The sequence below is a fragment of the Pimephales promelas genome, chromosome 11 (assembly GCF_988280905.1).
Source record: "Pimephales promelas chromosome 11, fPimPro1.hap1.1, whole genome shotgun sequence".
Classification (NCBI taxonomy): domain Eukaryota; kingdom Metazoa; phylum Chordata; class Actinopteri; order Cypriniformes; family Leuciscidae; genus Pimephales; species Pimephales promelas.
In genome coordinates this window covers 12382423-12402432 of record NC_142779.1, presented here as the reverse complement: position 1 = coordinate 12402432, position 20010 = coordinate 12382423, and the positions used below count along the sequence as shown (strand labels likewise).

General features: G+C 36.2%; 1 protein-coding gene across 2 annotated transcripts; it reads left to right on the top strand.

Annotated features, from left to right (window-relative positions):
- Window positions 1–4983: 4983 nt before the first annotated feature.
- rufy2 (RUN and FYVE domain containing 2) lies at window positions 4984–19608 on the top strand. Of its 2 annotated transcripts, XM_039672109.2 has the most exons (19): window positions 4984–5106; window positions 5523–5609; window positions 9485–9658; window positions 10042–10159; window positions 10553–10654; window positions 12287–12410; window positions 12501–12565; window positions 12709–12774; window positions 12881–12950; window positions 13029–13130; window positions 13379–13495; window positions 13585–13752; window positions 13872–13969; window positions 15683–15802; window positions 15911–16040; window positions 16342–16436; window positions 16522–16570; window positions 16691–16771; window positions 18656–19608. In XM_039672109.2, the coding sequence occupies exons 2-19, from the start codon at window positions 5534–5536 to the stop codon at window positions 18797–18799; spliced, it is 1899 nt and encodes a 632-aa protein (XP_039528043.1). In that variant the 5' UTR covers window positions 4984–5106; window positions 5523–5533; the 3' UTR covers window positions 18800–19608. The 2 variants fall into 2 exon arrangements, with proteins under 2 accessions (XP_039528043.1, XP_039528042.1); XM_039672108.2 differs by lacking the exons at window positions 4984–5106; window positions 5523–5609 and adding an exon at window positions 6483–7025.
- The last annotated feature ends 402 nt before the right edge of the window (window positions 19609–20010 follow it).

The following is a 20010-nucleotide window of genomic DNA, read 5'->3' as shown; positions in this document are numbered from 1 at the left end:
AATCAGTCAGACTTGCCTACTCTTCTGCTATTGCATGTACTGTAAATTAAAGTTTTTTACCACTATAGTGACAGTTATTCAACGTCAATGAAAATTTCCACATTTTACTTATTTCTGTGTTTAATTGGATATTCAACAGACAAAGAACAGGATTTGATTATATCTGTTGGGAATTGTTTGGATGGTCAAAAGGGGATGCAACATCATTTATCTGTAGATCAAATGTGGTTTAAAAATATTTTGATAAAACATTTTGACTAAAGTTTACACAGACAACCTTTTTCAAGTGGAACATCATGCACTGTAACTCATTCACAATAAGATCAATTATAATAAAGTACCGGTAAATAGGGTCAGTTTGGATTTTGTGTTTCAGTTCTTTCATACAGAGAGACCATGAAAATAATTTTGTCACTCCATGTGTAATTTTTTTTTTTTTTTACCAGACTTCATAATGCAATCTTTATACAATGCAGAATATGAACCACTGTGACTGTATACTTTTTATTATATATTTTTTATTTTATATTTCTTATTTATATTATTATTTTCTCTCCTCCTACACATATTTAGGAAGAAAGGAAGGTCAGCTGAGACAATGGCAGAAACATGACCAGGCCATGTACTGTATGTGCCATAACCTCTTCCAGAACAACGTTCCATCAGGTGCCCTTTAATAAGAACCTCACGCTATTTAGGACAGTCTTAACACATTCTTTTGGGAAACCTAATCAATGACACCATTCATGCAATATTGGGGGTTTGTTTTTTTTCCCTTGGTGGGTTGTGCTTTTAGATTTCAGTTCATGCTTATTAAAAATAATAATAATGACCTCTTCTCATCTCCCCGTCGACTCGTATTTAGGACCGCCAACCCGCCATCCAACATCACATCATCCTCAATAGATTGAAGACAGCTTCCAATTGGCAAGGATCTCATCCATCTTCCGCTACCCCACTGTTAATTAGGATACAATTAAGCTGCCTTTCCATGATGGAGGAACTATGAATCAACCCCCCTGAGTTTAAAGGTGCTACATCAATAAGCAGCAATGTTAATCACAACGTTACAAACCTGATTGTGGAAGAGTGTCAAGAGATAAGCAAGCAATCCAGTGTCTCCATAGTCTAACATGGGTAGGATGATCATTTGAATATGACTAAGTTTGAATTGGTGAACAAAATGTGGTTTCTGTTAAGGAAACCAAGCTTGGGCTTAATTGCAGCTTTGATATGTGGATAGAAAAAGAAAGTGAAGTTTCCAACCAGATGCCCAAGTATTTATATGCAGTGAATTGTTTGTGAATTGTGATTTTAAGGGCTGGTGGAGGTGTGGTTTTTGTTTTGAAGGAATTAAGGGTGAGTTTGAGTTGTGTAAAGGATTGCTGTTGTAGTTGGGAAAAGCTTTCCTGCAAGGTAGCTTGAACAGCATCAGGGGAGGAACCCGTGGCATAAAGGATTGTATCCTGATCAGCATTTTTAGTGAAAGAGTGATGATCAGTGAAACCAATGCTGGTAAGTCTGTGGATGAGTGTGTTAGTCCACAGAGTCAAAGGCTTCATTTATGAAATACAAGATCTTTGAGATGGATCCTAATGGTAGCCCTATTATGATCAAAATTTGAATTACAGTGTCTGAAGATCAAAAGACATTAACTATGCATTACCAGACCAGCCCACATTCTTCATCAGGGGGTCTTTATTTATTTAATAAGCTGAGGCCATTCCTCATTTGAGTATAGTTCTTAAAATAGACAAGTCCATAATTACCTCCTTGGGCTCAGTTAATAATGAAGTAGAAAATGACTGTAGGCCTTAACTGTCTTCACCCTTCGCTGATTTGAACTGATTCTTGGAGTCATTTAGCATGTCCTATGGCAGACAAATTGAAGTATTAGCCTACTCAATATCAGTATCTGCCGACACGCAACGATCAAAAGTCAAGATTGTGCTCAATAAGTTCCCATTTCTTCTAAGGTTTTAAATGTTAAACTATATGCCTATCATCATGTTGTGTGCATATTGCACAACAACTTTGAATATTAAACAAGACCACCTTCAACATATCACCACAGCTTCACTGTAGTGGTCGAGTGCCTGTCCATTGGCAAATACCGTTTTTCCCAGGTAAAGAAATAGAGGGACAAAATATGAGGATTCCTTTTTGCGAAAAATCAATGCTATTTATAACCAAGCAAAATCCTTTAGTGAGAATCGTCCAAAGAGAGCGCAGAGGAGCCAACAGTTATTCAAATGTTTTTATCGGGTTTAATGTCTGAAGAACCCTTCAAACTCAATCAGATGTGATTGGGCTGCCGATGATTCTTTCGCGCCTATAGCATCTTTTGAGTAACTGGGAGGCTTTGAACCGATGTCGAGTGTTGTGAAGGACGCAACCAAATCCAACAAGACCATTTTAGTCTGTTCAAAAGCAGAATAATATTTGATGGTTGTGATTTTCTCATCAGGAAGGCACCAATGCTGCAATGACATTGACAACCCTTCATAATTATGTCTGTGAGGACTAGCCTATACATAATGTAGATTTTGTATTTCTGTTACCTAGATGGAAATGTAAAGTGTGTAATTACATGTAAATTTTGAGGCACTTTATGGTCATTCCATGAATGGTGTTACTCTGCTACTTTGCTTAGCTTCGTGGACAGAGTCTGGAATGGCATTATTGCAAAGTGTTTTCATTCTCGTAACCACATAGTTAACTATTTACATAATTTTTATTTTATTTTAGAATTGTAAAGTATGCATAATTTTGAATCTTTCTTTAATTATGTTTAGTGATGTTGAGGTCTGAATAAGTGAAAGCCATCCAAGATTAAAAACCATATTAGATCTCATAGTGAATGAGTGCCCTGGAATAATGGCTATTATTTTGAGTTGTTTTTATACTGGATAGTGAGCAGCTTTATAGACCCACTGCCATCTCTTAGTATTTACATTTACACTTTGAGGAGTTTGAAGAGAAGTTTGAAGTAGTTGAAGAAACTGAAGAGTATGTGATGGAGATTAATTAATTGACGATTTTGCACATTGAGACTCCCCCAACAATTCATAATTCACTACCTCCTTTAAAGTAGACATAACAAAACATAAGATGTGTCTTAGAAACACACTCAGTGTGAAAATTTGTGAAAATACCACTTCACTTTAATAATAATAATGATAAAGTTTATTGCAAGATCTAATTTGATAGACTTTAGATTTCTGTTATGGAGGACACTGCCATCTTCTGGTTAGGCATAGAGGGATTGAATTTCATTGAAGTCTAATAAAATCATGCCATTTGTTAACAACAGAGTAAGATTGTATAGGCACAATATCAGATTGGTTTGTTGAAGGCCAGCCTGAGAATTTCCCCTTGTTATCTTGCAGTCTTATCTTGACAAATCTAACAAAACAAAAAACATGTCGATAACACATGGCATTACCCTTGTGGAAATACCCTTCGTTTGGGTCAAATGTTTTATATAAAAAGTATCTTATGCTCACCAAGACAAAACTTTTATTTAATCAGAAAGTAAAAATACTTGTGAAATATTGTCTTCTGTTTTAAAGCTCTGTAACTTTTTTTGGGTTAAAATTATCCAAAATATTTTTTTGAGCAAGTACATAACCAGCCAGTGTTCAAAACTATATGCCTGCCTTAGCTCGATTCAAAGCGGAAAGCTTAATAATGTTTTTAACTCCAGTGGTATTTCCGCGAGAGATTCGAGCACGTCACATCTGTAACGTACACATAAAAAAGGAGGCTTTATGCACAGTTGCACTTCTTCTTGAACTTCAGCCAGCTCCTTTGTTTCCTGTCTTCCATTATTGGACAAACTGATTAATCCAGGTGTGTCTGATTATTTTTGTTGTGATTACTGAGGTCAGGCACACCTGGATTAATCAGTTTGTCCAATAATAGCAGACAGGAAACAAAGGAGCTGGCTGAAGTTTAAGAAGAAGTGCAGCTGTGCATAAAGCCAGATGGCGAAAGAGGAAACACTGCGCACTGCATCTTTAATATATTAGAAATGTAATTTCATCCAGTGATGGTAAATTTGAATTTTCAGCATCATTACTCCAATCATCAGTGTACGTGATCCAAATCTTTCTAATATGCAGATTTTGGGTCTCAAGAAACATTTCTTTATATTATCAATGTCGAAAACAGTTGTGCTGCTTAATTGTTTTCTGGAAACTGTGATGCATTTTTTCAGGATTATTTGATGAATGGATACATTAAACTGACAATACCACATATATACGTATATATATATATATATATATATATATATATATATATATATATATGAAGAGTTCAGATGCAAAAGCCTCTAAATGCCATTTGAAATTTTCTTCTAAAATGATCATTTTTATCAAGCTTGTATATTTAAGTTCAGTAATTTCACTTAAATGACAATTAATAGGTAATCTTCATTGCCATTTAAATGAAATTACTGAACTTAAATATACAAGCTTGATAAAAATTATCTTTTTTAGAAGAAAATTTCAAATGGCACTTAGAGGCTTTTGCATCTGAACTCTTCATATATATATATATACATATATATATATACATATATATATATATATATATATATATATATATATATATATATATATATATATATATCATCCTTGCATCCTTGCTGAATAGAAGCATTTCTCAGTTTCTTTCCCAAAACTTTGAATCGTAGTATATATTCATTATTTTCTTTGAAATGTGCATACAATTACACACAATCATCACACAAAATGCAGTTGCAATATGCTAAAAATGTTTATAATAGCCAGTGGCATGCCTGTCACATTGATGTGCTCATTCATCCTAGCAGTGAGTTCAGTATCATTCAGAATCCCACTTCCTGAATAGCCCGTAGCTCCACAATTATTGGCCGGCCAGCATGTTCACATGTCCCGCCCCCTTTGTCTGACCGCCCCTGCTGCCCTGCACCCAATGCACTGTTCTGTTCCAGCGAGAGACATCTCCTCCCAAATGCCCGCTTATGCAGCAAATGCTTGCACCTCAGCTCACAGGCATAGGTCAGCTCTCTCGACACAATAGTCCCAGCAGAACACCAGCAAAGGGTGTATGGTTTAACGGGTAAGTGTGTACTATTTTGCTCAGCACCTCTGAGTGATTCAGTAACATTTTAAATCAGGAGTCAGAGTCAAACCAAGACAAAAACTGAAGATTTTTGATTTCATGTTGTGATTAGCTCTAACTGTGAATGTTAATGTAATGTAGACTGAATGTTTAGACACTTCCTTCCATGTGAGGCGGGACAGTGGTGCAGGAAATCAGAGTCATATGATAGCAGGACAGACCCTGAGAGCAGACCAGCAGTAAACAACTGAGACATGTTGAGTCTGTGATGTACTGTTGGTCAGCAACTCATATGACAATCAGCAACATTTAAATCAGTTATGAACTAAAGGTTTGCTATTAGTTCTGTTAAACATGTACAAGTGATGCTTAATGTTATCCACCCATTGAGAAACAATGTTGTCTGTGTTCAGTGGATCCGGAAATGTATTCCCCTCAGAGCCTTCACCGATGGGGCATCACACATAGCGAAAGTATGGAGCGTTTGGCCTACAGTCAAGGTAAGCCTCCAGAGCTTAATACAGCCTACTAAGTTAAAATATACAAAGTATATAAGTTGTTTGGAACTGCTAACCTACACTTTTGTTACTGGCATAGTGTGGTGACATCATAGTAAGGAGAATAATCCTGACTCAGCACTAATGAGGTCAGCAGAGGTTGTTAGCATTCATTTAAAGTGAACGGTTGGAGTAACACTTGCACTTATAAAAAGGAGCCACTTTTTAGGAATTCAGTTTTGATTCATCCCAGTGACTCGAATTTAGAGAGTTCACAAAAAAAGAGTTTCTGATAATGGCTTCCTGGCCCCTCATGAACATTTTAACGTGTGGACACATTTAATGTTGTTTGGGGAACTTTCGTGGACTAAATCCAGTCATTTCATTAGGAATCCACACAATCACGTGTTGTTGGAGCTGGGAATGTTGCCACACTCGAGTTGACCTTACAGTAAACAGGTCGGAAAACTAAAGCCCCTTTCAAGGTTTGCATTTTTAAGATGCAAACCTTTGTTGTTCTTGCTCTTTTGAAACGCAAACACTTAATTATTTTGCATATAAAATGTTCATGTCCACAAATAGAGGTTGGATACTGTGTACACCACTGAGTTTATTGAGACACAGACTAACAAAAGTGGTAATAAATAGTGGATGAGAAAAATTTGTTCACACTTAAAAGATTTGTTCAACATAGGCCTATATTCTTTCACGAACGAAATACCACCAATTTCCTTAATTCTCCCCCATTATGACAAACATAATCATTTAAGAAATACTGGTTACCAACCAGTGAATAGTTAATAATTTTCCAGGACAATGTTACATACAAGCGGTAGAGGGTAGTATATCCATACTCTTCCACTAAATTACGTCTTTTTAATGTTATGACACCACCCCTTTGCTGCAGACGGATCGTGCAGGAGTGCTCGGGTGTAAACAAATCTAAAATCTAGCCATTTGTTCTCCAAAGATATGATGACCATATGAATGGAAAACATACGTCGCCTTTGGGGCGTTGACAAGGAACATCACATGGGAAAGCGCTTGAATTTCGTCGTTAACTGTTTATCAATGCCGCTCAACACATCACCGCCGTGGTTGTTAGGTGAAGCATTATCCTAAACTGTATGATATTCACTTTACCGATGGCGACACCTGCAGAACAGGACCTTGTGTTGGCGGAAGCAGAGAGCAACAAAGAGAGAGCGCAAGTGTTCGGGATCCTCAGATTGCAGGAGGATAAAGCGGCTGGTGAGAAAGCGAGCGGCGCTGCCATGAAATCTGGAGACGGGAGATGGCAGGCGCCCATATTCGCTTTAGCCAGAAAAGCGTCAGAAACCTTCTCGGGTGGCATTCACGTACTGCCCAAAGTGATAGATCCTAAATCATCGCCTTTTTCAGAAGAATGGGGTGCCAAGGGTAGGTTATAGATGACATAAAGCCCGTGTTGTTCAGACGAAGTTAGCCTATGGGTGTATGGCAAGCCATACAAACATTTATTATTGAAAACTAAATCCAAGACAAAAAAAAAAACCTTAGAAATGTTTTATTGACTAATAAATAATAAAATACTGATTAATATATCCAGTTAGTTGTCATTTCTAATACAGTTGTTTTGTAATTATTGCTTATTAATACGTGTAGCCAAATAGCCAGGCTACATGCTCAAAACACCTCATCACTTTGTATTTTTTTTATTATTATTTTCTGTTTATTTTGATCGGCCTAAATGACATAATTCGTTTTTGTTCAAATAAATATACTATCATTCAAATTACAGAAACAAAATTATTTTAAAAAGTATATTATATTCTGCAAGTATTGAAAGAGATATTAATTTCATAAATTGTTACAGAAGTTGCAAAAAAATAATTCCATTAATTATAAATATGGTGATCACTGATTATCTCCTAGATGGACACCCTACTTAATATATGATATTTATCATCTGAATCATCGTCAACAAATGGAAATGTCAGCCAGCTATTTATCATGTTAATAATTGTGCCTTTTAGCCAAAACAGCAGATATTATGGTATTTTTTTACTTCAAAAACCATACTTTTACATACTCTTCCGTTATTGAAAAAACGTTGCTTTACCTTGAACAAAACATTAACAGCAATACATAATCAATAGCCCCTTTCACACATGTGTATGAAGATGACGTGATTACTCCGTGCTGTTTACAGTAATATTTTACATTTTTTTATGTAATAGATGATCATCTTTGAATGGAAGCTTGTATCTGCCTGAATGAAAAATAAAAAAGGTAATTGCAACTTTGTATCTCACAATTCTGACTTTTTTTCTCACAATTGCGAGTTTACATCTCGCAATTTAGACTTTTTTTTATTTCAGAATTGTGTGATATAAATTTGCAATTGGGTGTTACAAAGTCAGAATTGTGAGATATAAACTTTAACTTTTTATGAAGATATAAACTTTTAACTTTTAAATATTTTTTGTTTAAAAATTATTGCGTGTTATAAAGTCAGAATTGCAAGATATAAACTTAAAATTGTGTGTTATAAAGGAAGCATTGCGTGTTATATCTCACAATTTTGACTTTATATCATGCAATTCTGACTTTATATCTCGCAAATATGAGAATTAAAGTCAGAATTATGAGACGTAAACTCGCAATTGTGAGATAAAATTTGCAGTTATCTTTTTAAGTGTTTTATTCTGTGGCGGAAACAAGCTTCCATATATTTGACCGTTATGCCCCACAGCTTTTTCAACGCGTCACGCACGAGACCCAGCCTTCTTTTCCATTTGTCAGCGTTGCGGCTCTGCAGTTTTGTCTCATGTTTTTAAGAGCAAACACACATTCTGTTTGATCATCCCTTTATGCCTGTTGGTGTGTGAACGTGGCTAATAATTTTATAAATTCCCATTCTACTTAAATCTACAACATTTTAAAAAGCATTAAATATTACATTTTTTTTCACTTTCCACAATCACGTCAAGAATAAGCCAAATTTCCACATGCATAGTCAAACAAATATAGATAATATTTATTTTTAAGGAACGTGCAAAAATGGCTTGCCATACATCATTTTCCAAATGATGTCATGATGAGAGCCATGTTGTTTTGTATTCATTTATGTATAATAAATCTGTTTTATAACTACTAAGCACCAGGTCATTCATACAGTTGATGTGCAGAATGTTTTTTTTTTTTTTTTGTGAGATTGGCATGTCAGTCAAATCTGTATGCTGTTGATTTATTATTTGTCCCCAATGGCAAATAGCCAAAATGATAGTGAATGGATTAACTAATAATAATAATAATAATGATTATTATAATAATTATAAGAGGTTATATTAAACAGAGGATAAATTATTTAAATGATATAGTATTATTTAAGTTATTTGCCCCAGATGTCTGATGGAAAAAACTTCATTTTCTTAGACCAAATAAAGTGGAAATGGTAACCAACATCATAAGTGGAAAGTAGATTACCTGTGCCAGTATGCTTGTTAGACAGCGCCCGTCTGAATATGTTTGCATAAGAATTATTGATTTGACTGATGGTTAAAACAGGGTCCAATGTATCACTAAGTCAAAACTGATAAGGATACAACTTACATTCATTTATGCAGTAAACACAAAACATAAAAAGTACTGCTTATTAACAGTCCTGATGTTAAGGCCTGGTGAATGACAGTGCAGTCAAAACCAGCTAAAGCTCTTTAAGGGTTTGTTAAAATTTAAACCCAACAATTCAAAGTGTGGTCACATGTTAGTCCTAAGAAAACAGCCAGAGGTTGAAGCGCTGTGTGTTTTGTTTGAAATGTTCTTGAACCACAAGAACTTGATTTTGGCTATAATGATGTCATTTTTGGTGTGATATATATTTGTCTGTTTTCTAGCCTTACGAGATCCTATGGCAATGGAACGAGCAAACTTGCTTAACATGGCTAAGCTTAGCATCAAAGGCCTGATCGAGTCAGCTCTGAGCTTTGGACGAACTCTGGACTCTGACTATCCGCCTCTACAACAGTTCTTTGTTGTCATGGAGCACTGCCTGAAGCACGGTCTCAAAGGTATGTTCAACCATCATCAGACAGCAAGCCACAGAGAACCATCTGTTAACCAACTATCATTGAAAGTTCTTGGTTGGATAGCTGATGTAGTTAAATATTCTGTTGTCAATATCTCTTTTTTCCATAGGCTTATGTTAGTGTTATTCTTAGGGACCAGACATACGGCAGCTACTGCTAACTTTATAATAGGAAGATCAAATGAGGAAATGCATTTTTACTCATTCTCAGCTGTCTGATTATCTGAGGTTCTTGTCCAGTGAACCAGTTCTGCCACAAAATTTAAATACCGATTTGCATGGCGTTTCATCAAAATCTTTGCGTGCTCTGTGTGCCAGATCGTAGCCCTGAGTTGTTTAACAAACACGTTGGTCTCCTTCTCCCAGTGAAGAAATCGTTCCTTGGTTACAACAAGTCGTTGTGGGGGCCTCTGGAGATGGTTGAGAAGCTGTGCCCAGAAGCAGGCGAAATCGCAGCCAGTGTACGGGACCTTCCTGGCCTCAAGTATGTCTAGAACTAAATATAATTTCCGACCTCAGATAATAAAATATAATTCCGACTTCAGAAAATATCATTTCCCCATCAGTTACATTGGTTAGTTTGCACGCAAATCTGCAGTTTTTAATTTTGTCTAAATGAATCTTTCAAAGACTCTAATACAAAAGCAGATTCACTATCCATCAAGTCCACTATATTATAAATATACACACTTTCTCGCACTCATTCTCCAGTACTTTAAGAGGTGCCTTTCAAAATAGGGAAGTGCTAATTTCAGTTCTAGTTCCTTGATAAAACTGAAACTTGCAACTGCAAGTTAAGCTTATTTGCAGAGTCATTCATCATCACTGTCTGTATGTTTGTCTATTTATCTTGAAAATGGTTGTATGTGTTTGTTAGGACACCACTGGGCAGAGCCAGAGCCTGGCTGAGACTGGCACTGATGCAAAAGAAATTGGCAGATTACCTCCGTCTCCTCATCACCAGGAAAGATATACTTAGGTTCGTTTTTTTTCCCCTTAATTCCTTCTTTGTTCTTTTGTCACAGTAGTTGTGGGGAGAATTGGTGATTAGATAAGTGATAAGAGCCCTGAGACAAAAGAGTTTTGTGTTTCCTGCTCATGGCATCAGAGTTTAGTGAGCGGTGCTCGCTAGAGGGTGTGCATCACATGTCTAATAAAAGCACTTCTGCTGCTGACAGAGATTTAAAAGTAGAGATTTCTTATGTACCCTACCATTCAAAAGTGTGTGTTGGTCATTAAGATGTTCAATATTTCTGCATTCATTTGATCAGAAATGCAGTAAAAAGTTACTTTTTAATATATCTGGCTTCTAATTTAATATATTTTAAAATGTAGTTTCTTTCTGTGATGCAAATCTGAATTTTCAACAACATTACTCCAGTCTTCAGTGTCACATGATCCTTAAGAAATCATTCTAATATTCTGATTTGCTGCTTAATAAACATTTCTTATTATTATAAATGTTGAAAACATTTGTGCTGCTTAGTATTTTTGTGGATTCAAAAGAACAGCATTTATTTGAGATGACAACTTTTGTAACATAGTTAGTCAATTTTAAGCATCCTTGCTAAATAAAACTATTAATATATATATTTGAAGCTAAATGCAGACATTTATAGTTGCAAGCCATTAAACGGACAGACTGGACGAATGAAACTTGCTGCAACGAATAATTTGTCACGATTCAGAAAAAAAGCGTCATTAATATTGCAGGATATTAATTTCGATATTCCGAGGAAAAAAAGGCAGAATATCGAGTTTATATCTCGCAATTCTTATTCTTCTCAGAATTGTGAAATATAGATTCACATCAGCGCCATCTTTGATTTTTAACGGAAATGAAAGCAAGGCTATGAGGGATAGACGTATATCTCTTCGGGTGGGTTGTTGTACATTGTTATTTAATCTGTGTGTTTGGATTGTTCTGTTGACAAAATATCTTTCCAAGAAATTTCAGTTGACAAAAGAACTCCCGACAGTATGAGCTGTGGAAAAGATTAAGTGATCTAAGAGCTTTATACAGCTTTTTTTATACTGGATTCCTTTGAAAACACTGTAAGTCTATCCCTCACAGCCTCGCTTTCATACCTGTCATGGCGCTGCTCTGAATAAGGTCTATAGACTCGGATTTGCGGATTAATGAGATAAAGAGATATGAACTCGAAGTTTTTTTGATCTGTGGCTTCCATAGACTGCCACTGCAGAACTGAACTGTCATTTTCTGCCACCCGGTTGGCTCCGCCCACAAAATATGTCATCACTGTTACAAACACCTGAATGGTCTATTATAAGACAAGAATAAATTTTACTTATAAGTGTGTTACCTTTCCGCATTCTGTCAGAACTAAAATAATGAAACGCAGTTACATGTCATCGTAATATCAAATGTAATATCATTGTGCGTCACACAACAAATTCAACATAATGCAATTTTTACAATGGAAAAACAACACATGATCAATATGAGGCAAGGACATTTATGTTTTGATAGACCGTGTGGATTCTTCAGAGGTTTGTTTTCTGATTATGAAATTTAGATAATAGAAAAATGTCTTTATTTTTGTTTTGACACACCAATGCTAAATGTCAATACATTTGTGTGTGTGTTCAGTGAGTTCTATGAGAACTCAGCAGTGATGCTGGAGGAGGAGGGAGCCGTCATCGTTGGTCTCTTGGTGGGACTTAACGTCATAGATGCCAACTTATGTGTGAAGGGCGAGGACCTCGATACACAAGTATGAACATTGTGTATGTCGGACATTTTTAATTGCATGCCTTCTGGCTTCTGTTTGAGAAATAATAATGCCTTGTATTGGAATCCACAGGTTGGTGTAATAGACTTCTCCATGTACTTAAAGAATGACATCGATGACTATAGAAGTGAAGAAAGGTAAAAAAGTATACTTGATAGACAACATACTTTAATGTGAAGGGGCATTTAAGTTGAATAAAAATGGGATTATTTTATTACATGGAATCATTATAATACTAACCTTGATGTGTGAATAACCATCATAAATATGTTTTGAATAGAAATGGACAAATTGCAGCTATTTTGGATCAGAAGAATTATGTTGAAGAATTAAATAGGCAGCTGAAGTAAGTTCATGCTCATTTTAAAGCTTTTGTGATATACTGTATTTAAGATGAGTGATTATTGCTTTTTAAAACAGATTACGTTTATCTACAACTTTTGTCTTTTAAGTTCTACAGTTCATGGCTTACAAGGACGCGTGGAGTCATTAGAAAAATCCAACTCAAAACTCATCGAAGAGGTATTGTTGGATTTCAGAAAAATAAGTCTGATATGTGGAATAGAAGTACTCAATACTAACTTTTTTTTTTAATTACAGTTGGCAATAGCAAAAAACAACATAATTAAACTACAGGAAGAGAACCACCAACTCAGAACAGAAAATTCTGTAATTCTTATGAAAGCACAACAGCGTCTTGAGGTACCTCTATACGTTTGTGTTATACATATTGTGTACAGTGGACATTAAGAGTAGAGATAGTACTGTAGTTAATGTGCACAAACATTTTGTAATATTTAAATTCATGAAAAATATCATTCCATTTTATGATCCCCAAAATCTCCCCATATTATAAAGAATATTATAAATCTGGAAACTGATGCTAATTGCAGAATTTCACATTCAAAGTGCAAGCCATACACTATATTCACAATATACTCTCTATTCAGCTTGCAGAAGGAGATTTGAACTGTGAGCTGGATACGTACAAGCAGTCAAGGCAGGGCCTGGATGAAATGTACAACGAGGCAAGACGCCAACTCAAAGAAGAATGCCAGCTCAGACAGGTTTGTGTTTATATAAAAATGCTGTTCAGATTATGTGGTAGCACTTAGAAGAGGTCAAACCTGTTTTTGAATGCATCTATGGCTTCAAGGATGTGGAGAACGAGCTGGTTGTGCAGGTGAGCATGAAGCAGGAGATGGAGATGGCCATGAAACTGTTGGAAAAGGACATTCATGAAAAACAGGACACTCTGATTGGACTTCGGCACCAGTTAGATGAAGTTAAAGCCATCAATGTGGAGATGTACCAAAAAATGCAGGTAAAACATAACTAGGGCCCGAGCACCGATGGTGTGAGGACCCTTGTTTATTTATGAAGTGTTCTTCACAATTTGCGGTTAAATGATGTTGTAATCAAGCTATTTATAACAATCAACAGTCTTCAGATGACGGCATGAGACAAAAAAATGACATGATCGCACGGTTGGAGGAGAAGACCAATCAAATAACGGCAACCATGAAACAACTAGAGCAAAGGTAAGATTTATGATTTATTTTTGATCATGTCGAGCATAACGTTTAGTCATCGTATTCCTGAAGGGCATTAAGAGCATTTTTAATCATTTTTGAGTGTTTCAAGTGTTTAAATAGCCCGATTTCTAACCTTTATTAATACAATGTATATAACAAATTTTATTCAAAACATTTGTGGTCAGTTCAAAGTTTAAGGAATCTTTTGTTTCAGTTCAATTCAAATGAAGGCTTTTATTTGCAGATAATAGAATATACACTACCGTTCAGAGGTTTGGGGTCTGTAAGATTGTTTTTTTTAAGAAATGACCACTCTTATTTAGCAAGGACAGTAAACGGTGACACTAAAAGCATTTATGATGTTGCAAAATGTTTCTATTTAAAAAAAAAGCTGTTTTTCTTCTAATTTGATCCTGAAAAAAACACCAAGAATGAAATAATGATTTCATGCGACACTGAAGTCGGGCGTAACGACTGCTGAAAATTTAGCTGTGACATCACAGGAACATTTTTTTTTTTTAAAGCAGCCTCGGTGAGCAGAAGAGACTACTTATAAGAAGTATTATTTCTAAAAATGTTACAGACACCAAACGTTTGAACAGTAGAGTACCGGTGTAAATGTATTTCAGTATATGATATCTGCTTTTACAGATTAAATCAAATTAGTGTGCAATGCATTGATGATGTCAGACTCAGAACCGTCAGTGCTTTTGTTTCATCAGTGGAACTGGTTTTCTGAAAGTCTTGATACCTGATAGCATCCAAAGGACTTTGCATGCTTGATTTGACTTGAAGGCTCATTGAATGGCTTTCTCTCATCTAACCGCTCATCCTTTAGCATTTGTGTTATTTTCTTGTGGTGAGGTGGTGCTGTCATGTCCACTTCTCTGTCCACATAAATCATCCTTTCCTTTCTTCTCCGTTGATTTATCGCCATCGTATTTGTGATGTTTTATGACTGCACTGCTTAACAAGTTTTCAAAGCTTTGAGATGAATTTGAAATTCACTGATATTTACATCCTCTTTCCCTTTTTGTTTCCCTTTTCATTTCTTTTTTGTCATCTTCTCCCTTCCTCTAATTCCATGTTTTCCCTCAATCAACGAATAGCGACAAAGACCTACTCAGCCAGACAAGAACTCTTGCTATGTCATTTGTAAAATGCGCTAGCACGGATACCGAGCACCAATACAAACTCGTCAAAGATATTTCCTTCTGATATTAAGATCAATTTACTCTTTGTTACTTAACACTAGATGTGTGGCGATATGCAGTGTTCTTAAAAAGTGATGAGTTTTAACTTGTTTCACTTTTATTTAATGATGGTTACTGTTTTCCACATACTATTTAGTGAGCAAATCTTTCTCGTGGTTCTATAGCATAATTATTTACCTGTAACATTTAACAGTCAAAGAAACCACTAATATGACATGGGTTTTATCACAGTCTACAATAAATGTGATGTTTTCAACTACTCGTACCTGTTTACTTGGTGAATTATTTGTCGGTAAAAGTTAAAAATGGAAAGTTACCTCGACCAAGTCATTTCAGCTTTCTGGCTTTTCCTGCAGCACAACATTTCTGTCATCTGGCTCTGTTTTTGTTCCCGCTCTGTCTTGGCTGTGGCCATCTTATTATTTTGTTTCCCATGTGTTCCAATACATCCCCGTCCATTACATTCAGAGCCGTAGTTTTACCCAGTTGGTTTGAATTACACCAGATTGCAGGATGCTGAGAGGGAACGCACCAGTGCCGAAGACGGGGTGCGCAAATTCAAGCAGGACTTCACGAACAAAGCTGACAGTCTCCAAAAGCAGATAGTCCAAAGAGAGAAGCAAATGTAAGTTTTGCAACATGTGGCTCATTTCCAATTAGAATCACTGTTGTCTCATTTATTTAGATGCTCAAGTGGAAAATTTTACCATTTTAGTTGACACTTTCTGTTTAGGATGCAGCTGGAAACGGACTTGAAAATAGAGAGGGATTGGAGGCAGACGTTACAGAATGAATTAGAAAGAGAACGAGAGACTATCGCGCAACTCGCTGCTGAAGCACAGCAAATCAACGGACTCAAAAAAGTAAGATGAATTGCTCTATTCTGGCGAGATAAGGATTGGTTCACCCAAAATGTTAAATTCTGTCATCATTCACTCACCCTCAAGTAAGAGTTTTTCTTCAAATATAGTTACCCATATTCTTCAAAATATCTTCTTTTGTGTTCAGCAGAAGAAAGAAATTCATACAGGTTTGAAACAAATTGTGGGTGAGTAAATGATGAAGTCCACAATAAATCTGTATGAGGACTAATGTGCTTGGATCTTCTTCTTTGTGGCTCTTTTTGTTTGACTATGCCTGTCTTGGGCTCTGATGTCCTTTCAGGAGTTTCACAGGTTGCAGGATGAGAACACCCAGCTGAAGGGAATTTGTGAGGAGCAGGAACATGCGCTGGAGGAACTGGGCTGCAAACTCAGCGAGTATGTACGATTTAAACGCCAGTGCCATTTGGGAGCCTTCAAATCATGTTTTTCATTTACTGATGCGCACATTTTTCTTGTTCAGGTCAAAGTTGAAAATTGAAGATATAAAAGAAGCCAACAAGGCACTTCAGGTATGCATTGAATCATTGTTTGAGATAAAACGAACAAAAGGTTGTTTTTGTAAGAGAATTATCAAAATTTAATCAGTTCATTTGTCCCACATGTTCATATTAATAAATCATTTATTTCAGGGTGGACAGGTCTGGCTGAAGGACAAAGATGCTACGCATTGCAAGCTTTGTGAGAAGGAATTTTCAATCTCCAGAAGAAAGGTCTGAACCAAAATGCAGTGCTGTAATACACAACAGCTTGCTGTCAGTTCTCACACATCCACACTAATTCGTCTGGTCTATATAAAGAAATTGCCTGGCACAAAGACGATATTGGATTTATGCACTTGAAAACATTTCCAGATGAAGATTAGATGTGACTTGAATAAAAGACTGAGTTGGAAAACCTTAAAATCATCATGAAATGAAAAAACATGTTTTTTTAATGCATGTTATACTGTAGGTCTTATAGTGAATGATTCATTAGTTTGTTTCATTCTTTGACCTTGTAATCTGTAATCAAAATGTCTTAACTTGGGCTACGTTCACACTGTCAGTCCTATTTAAAGTTGAGTTAATTCTGAATGCTTTATCGTTCAGCTGGAAAAATAGTTATGAAAGTGATTCCAATATCGTTATCGTTATTAGTTTAGTCAAAAGTACAGACTTCGCTACCAAGTTGGAACTGAAATTTAAAGGGGTCATGAACTGGCTTTTTAAATGTTATTATATTGTTGTCTGAGGTCAACTTATAACGTTCGCTTGGTTTTTGCATTCAAAAACATCAAAATGAACAAGTAATAGGCTATTTTGTACCCTGGTTGTGAGCCTGCCTAAAAAACAGTCGGTTTTTATGGGCATGTCGCACTGAAGACTTGGAAGTAAACACCCACTGCTGCGAGTGGAGAACAGTTTTGCATACTATAATGAGTTTAACTCACCCGTCGGTGTACGTGGGGGAAAACGTCCTATGTTGTCAAATGGCAACCGGATTCGCCCATACATGTTCAACCCAGAGTCCGTGTGTTGCACAATATTCCTGTCAGATCCAATATAGACGGCACAGCACCGTTCTTTACTCTTAATCGGTCTGCAAATCCAGTCTTGTTGACAAAACAATCCTCAGTGAAATGAAGCGAACAGACGACGATGTTTTACCCTCATCAGCTGGAACGTCATTAAAAATAAATTTTATCCATGCAGTCCTATTGGAATCCACAGGAGGCTTATGCAGCGACTGTCTTGCACAACCAGGCACTGCACAATATTCTGTATTGCTCGGTAGCCATCACGAGGTAAGTACATGTATGATACTTATGTGTGTAATGCGCGAATCGGTGGGCGGGGCTAAACCTGCCGTAGTGAAGCAGGCGTTGATCATCTTCTGTGGGGATGGTGTTTTATCCTCTTTGTCATCATAGTTCCCCACTTTTAAAAACGAGTCGTTTTTAGAGGCTGTGTCAATAAAAGCTTTTATTGGACTAACAAGGACGTTTTCAGTTCTGAAACTTACAGGATATTCTTATAATATGATGACCTCTTAGATGTCAAAAGCTCAAGGAAAATTTGATTTCTCAGTTCATCACCCCTTTAAAAAATGTGAGTATAGGGATCCGCTAATAGATGCCTACTTTCAAACTCTCCCATGTGTATCTGCCCTCTGCGAAGATAACATGTTGAAGCGTTATTCATTGTAGCCACAGACATATAAGTTGAGCGTGTGAACACAATGGCCAATCAGATGTGTTATAGAAATCATTTAACAGTGCTCAAAATGCAAGAGGGAAATGCTGATATCGTCACATAACACTAATCGTTTATAGTTGTAGTGTGGACTTCCCTATTCTCATAGAATTAGAATAATTATCAAAGCCTTAGCGTTATATTGATCATCCTTGGCGTGAATTGGCCTTTACTCTGAAAACGTCTGTTTTATGTATTTTTTTTTCTTCCATGAAAAACAACTAAAAAGAAATTCCCCAGTGCAACTGTTTGGATGAATCCCAGCTTATCATTTGTTTCTTTGGATCAGATTCATTTTGAGTCTGATCCCCACAAAAAAGAAAGACTACTGGCCCTCATGATCTCTTGTTTGTCTTTGAACAGCATCACTGCAGGAACTGTGGGGAGATCTTCTGTAATGCCTGCTCAGATAATGAGCTGCCGCTCCCCGCCTCACCTAAACCCGTGAGAGTTTGCGACACCTGCCACGCTCTGCTCCTCCAGCGCTGCTCTTCCAATGCAACATAAGGTAGAAATGACAGCACATCGCCACAAGGGCCAAAATCAGCTTTAATTCGGACACTACGTTGTCCCGCATCGTCAAAGTGACCAAAATGGATGCACCCGTTTCTCTGTTTGAAGTTTACATTTCACATAGGAAAAAGCCTTTTGACACAGAGCAAACTTAATGGCACCTGTGCAGATGGCCAATGCAGGGTTTGTACGCAATGAGTTTACAAATGGATTACTGACTCTGAATCCCTCCATCTAGGCTGCAAGTAGACAAATTTTGATTATTTATATTAGTATAACACTCCCATGCATTGCAAATATACTTTTGATATATGAAGGGTGAACAGGTTTCATTCCTCAAGAGTCAAAAGCAAATTCAGTTATTTGAAGGGATGTCATTTCTTGAGCAATTACATTTCAAATTCAGTTGAGAGAACCATACATTCATGTGTGCCTGTATAACAAGCCAAACTCATAAACAGATTTACACATTTCCCTGAATCTTGATGGGCGAAAAACATGTGTATATACAAGTAAAAATGTTGTCAGTGCCACTCAAGCATGACTGAGATGATTCACGTCACATAGCACAGAAATGATGTTCTGAATATGGTATTCAGGTTACTTGTCTGCAATTTTGTATTATTTCACAATTGCAGATTTTCCTTGGTACAGAACTGGGACATTACTCACTTTGAGTATTTGTGCTAACTTTTGTCAAAAAAATATTCTAAATACAAATGTTCACTTAAATGTGAGATTTATGTATGAAAATGTACATATGCCTTAAACCACTAAAGTTGATTAAAATTCCATTTCTTGTATTCCATGTATCTTATAGTTCATTAATATTTAGGTGCTGATGTACATATTACCATTCAATCTGGGGTCAGTACGCTTTTCTTTTCTTTTTCGTTGTGTTATACATCGGGCTTTTATGGCTCAAATCTGAGGCCCAAACCGAGAAAAGAAAATGCATTTTGGTGCAGCTACTGATATTTATATTCCTAAAAAGTGTGAAATTCTGATAGCTTTGAAGGGTTGGTCAAAATCCCTTATCTCTTCAAATATATCTATAATCATATATCCTTTTGAATGCTTATATATTTCCTTTATAAAAATTAGTAATCAAATATATTATCACATAATCATTTATATATATATATATATATATATATATATATATATATATATATTCCTTGTGCTTGTGAAATTAGTTTCTTAAA

What these genes read in the sequence shown, in the direction of transcription:
- rufy2 (XM_039672108.2), top strand. Translation starts at nt 6,734, where the DNA reads ATGATATTCACTTTACCGATGGCGACACCTGCAGAACAGGACCTTGTG. An exon ending in ATGAAACAACTAGAGCAAAG is followed by an intron (nt 13,970 to 15,682) that starts GTAAGATTTATG and finishes GAATTACACCAG; the next exon opens with ATTGCAGGATGCTGAGAGGG. An exon ending in AAGCCAACAAGGCACTTCAG is followed by an intron (nt 16,571 to 16,690) that starts GTATGCATTGAA and finishes CATTTATTTCAG; the next exon opens with GGTGGACAGGTCTGGCTGAA.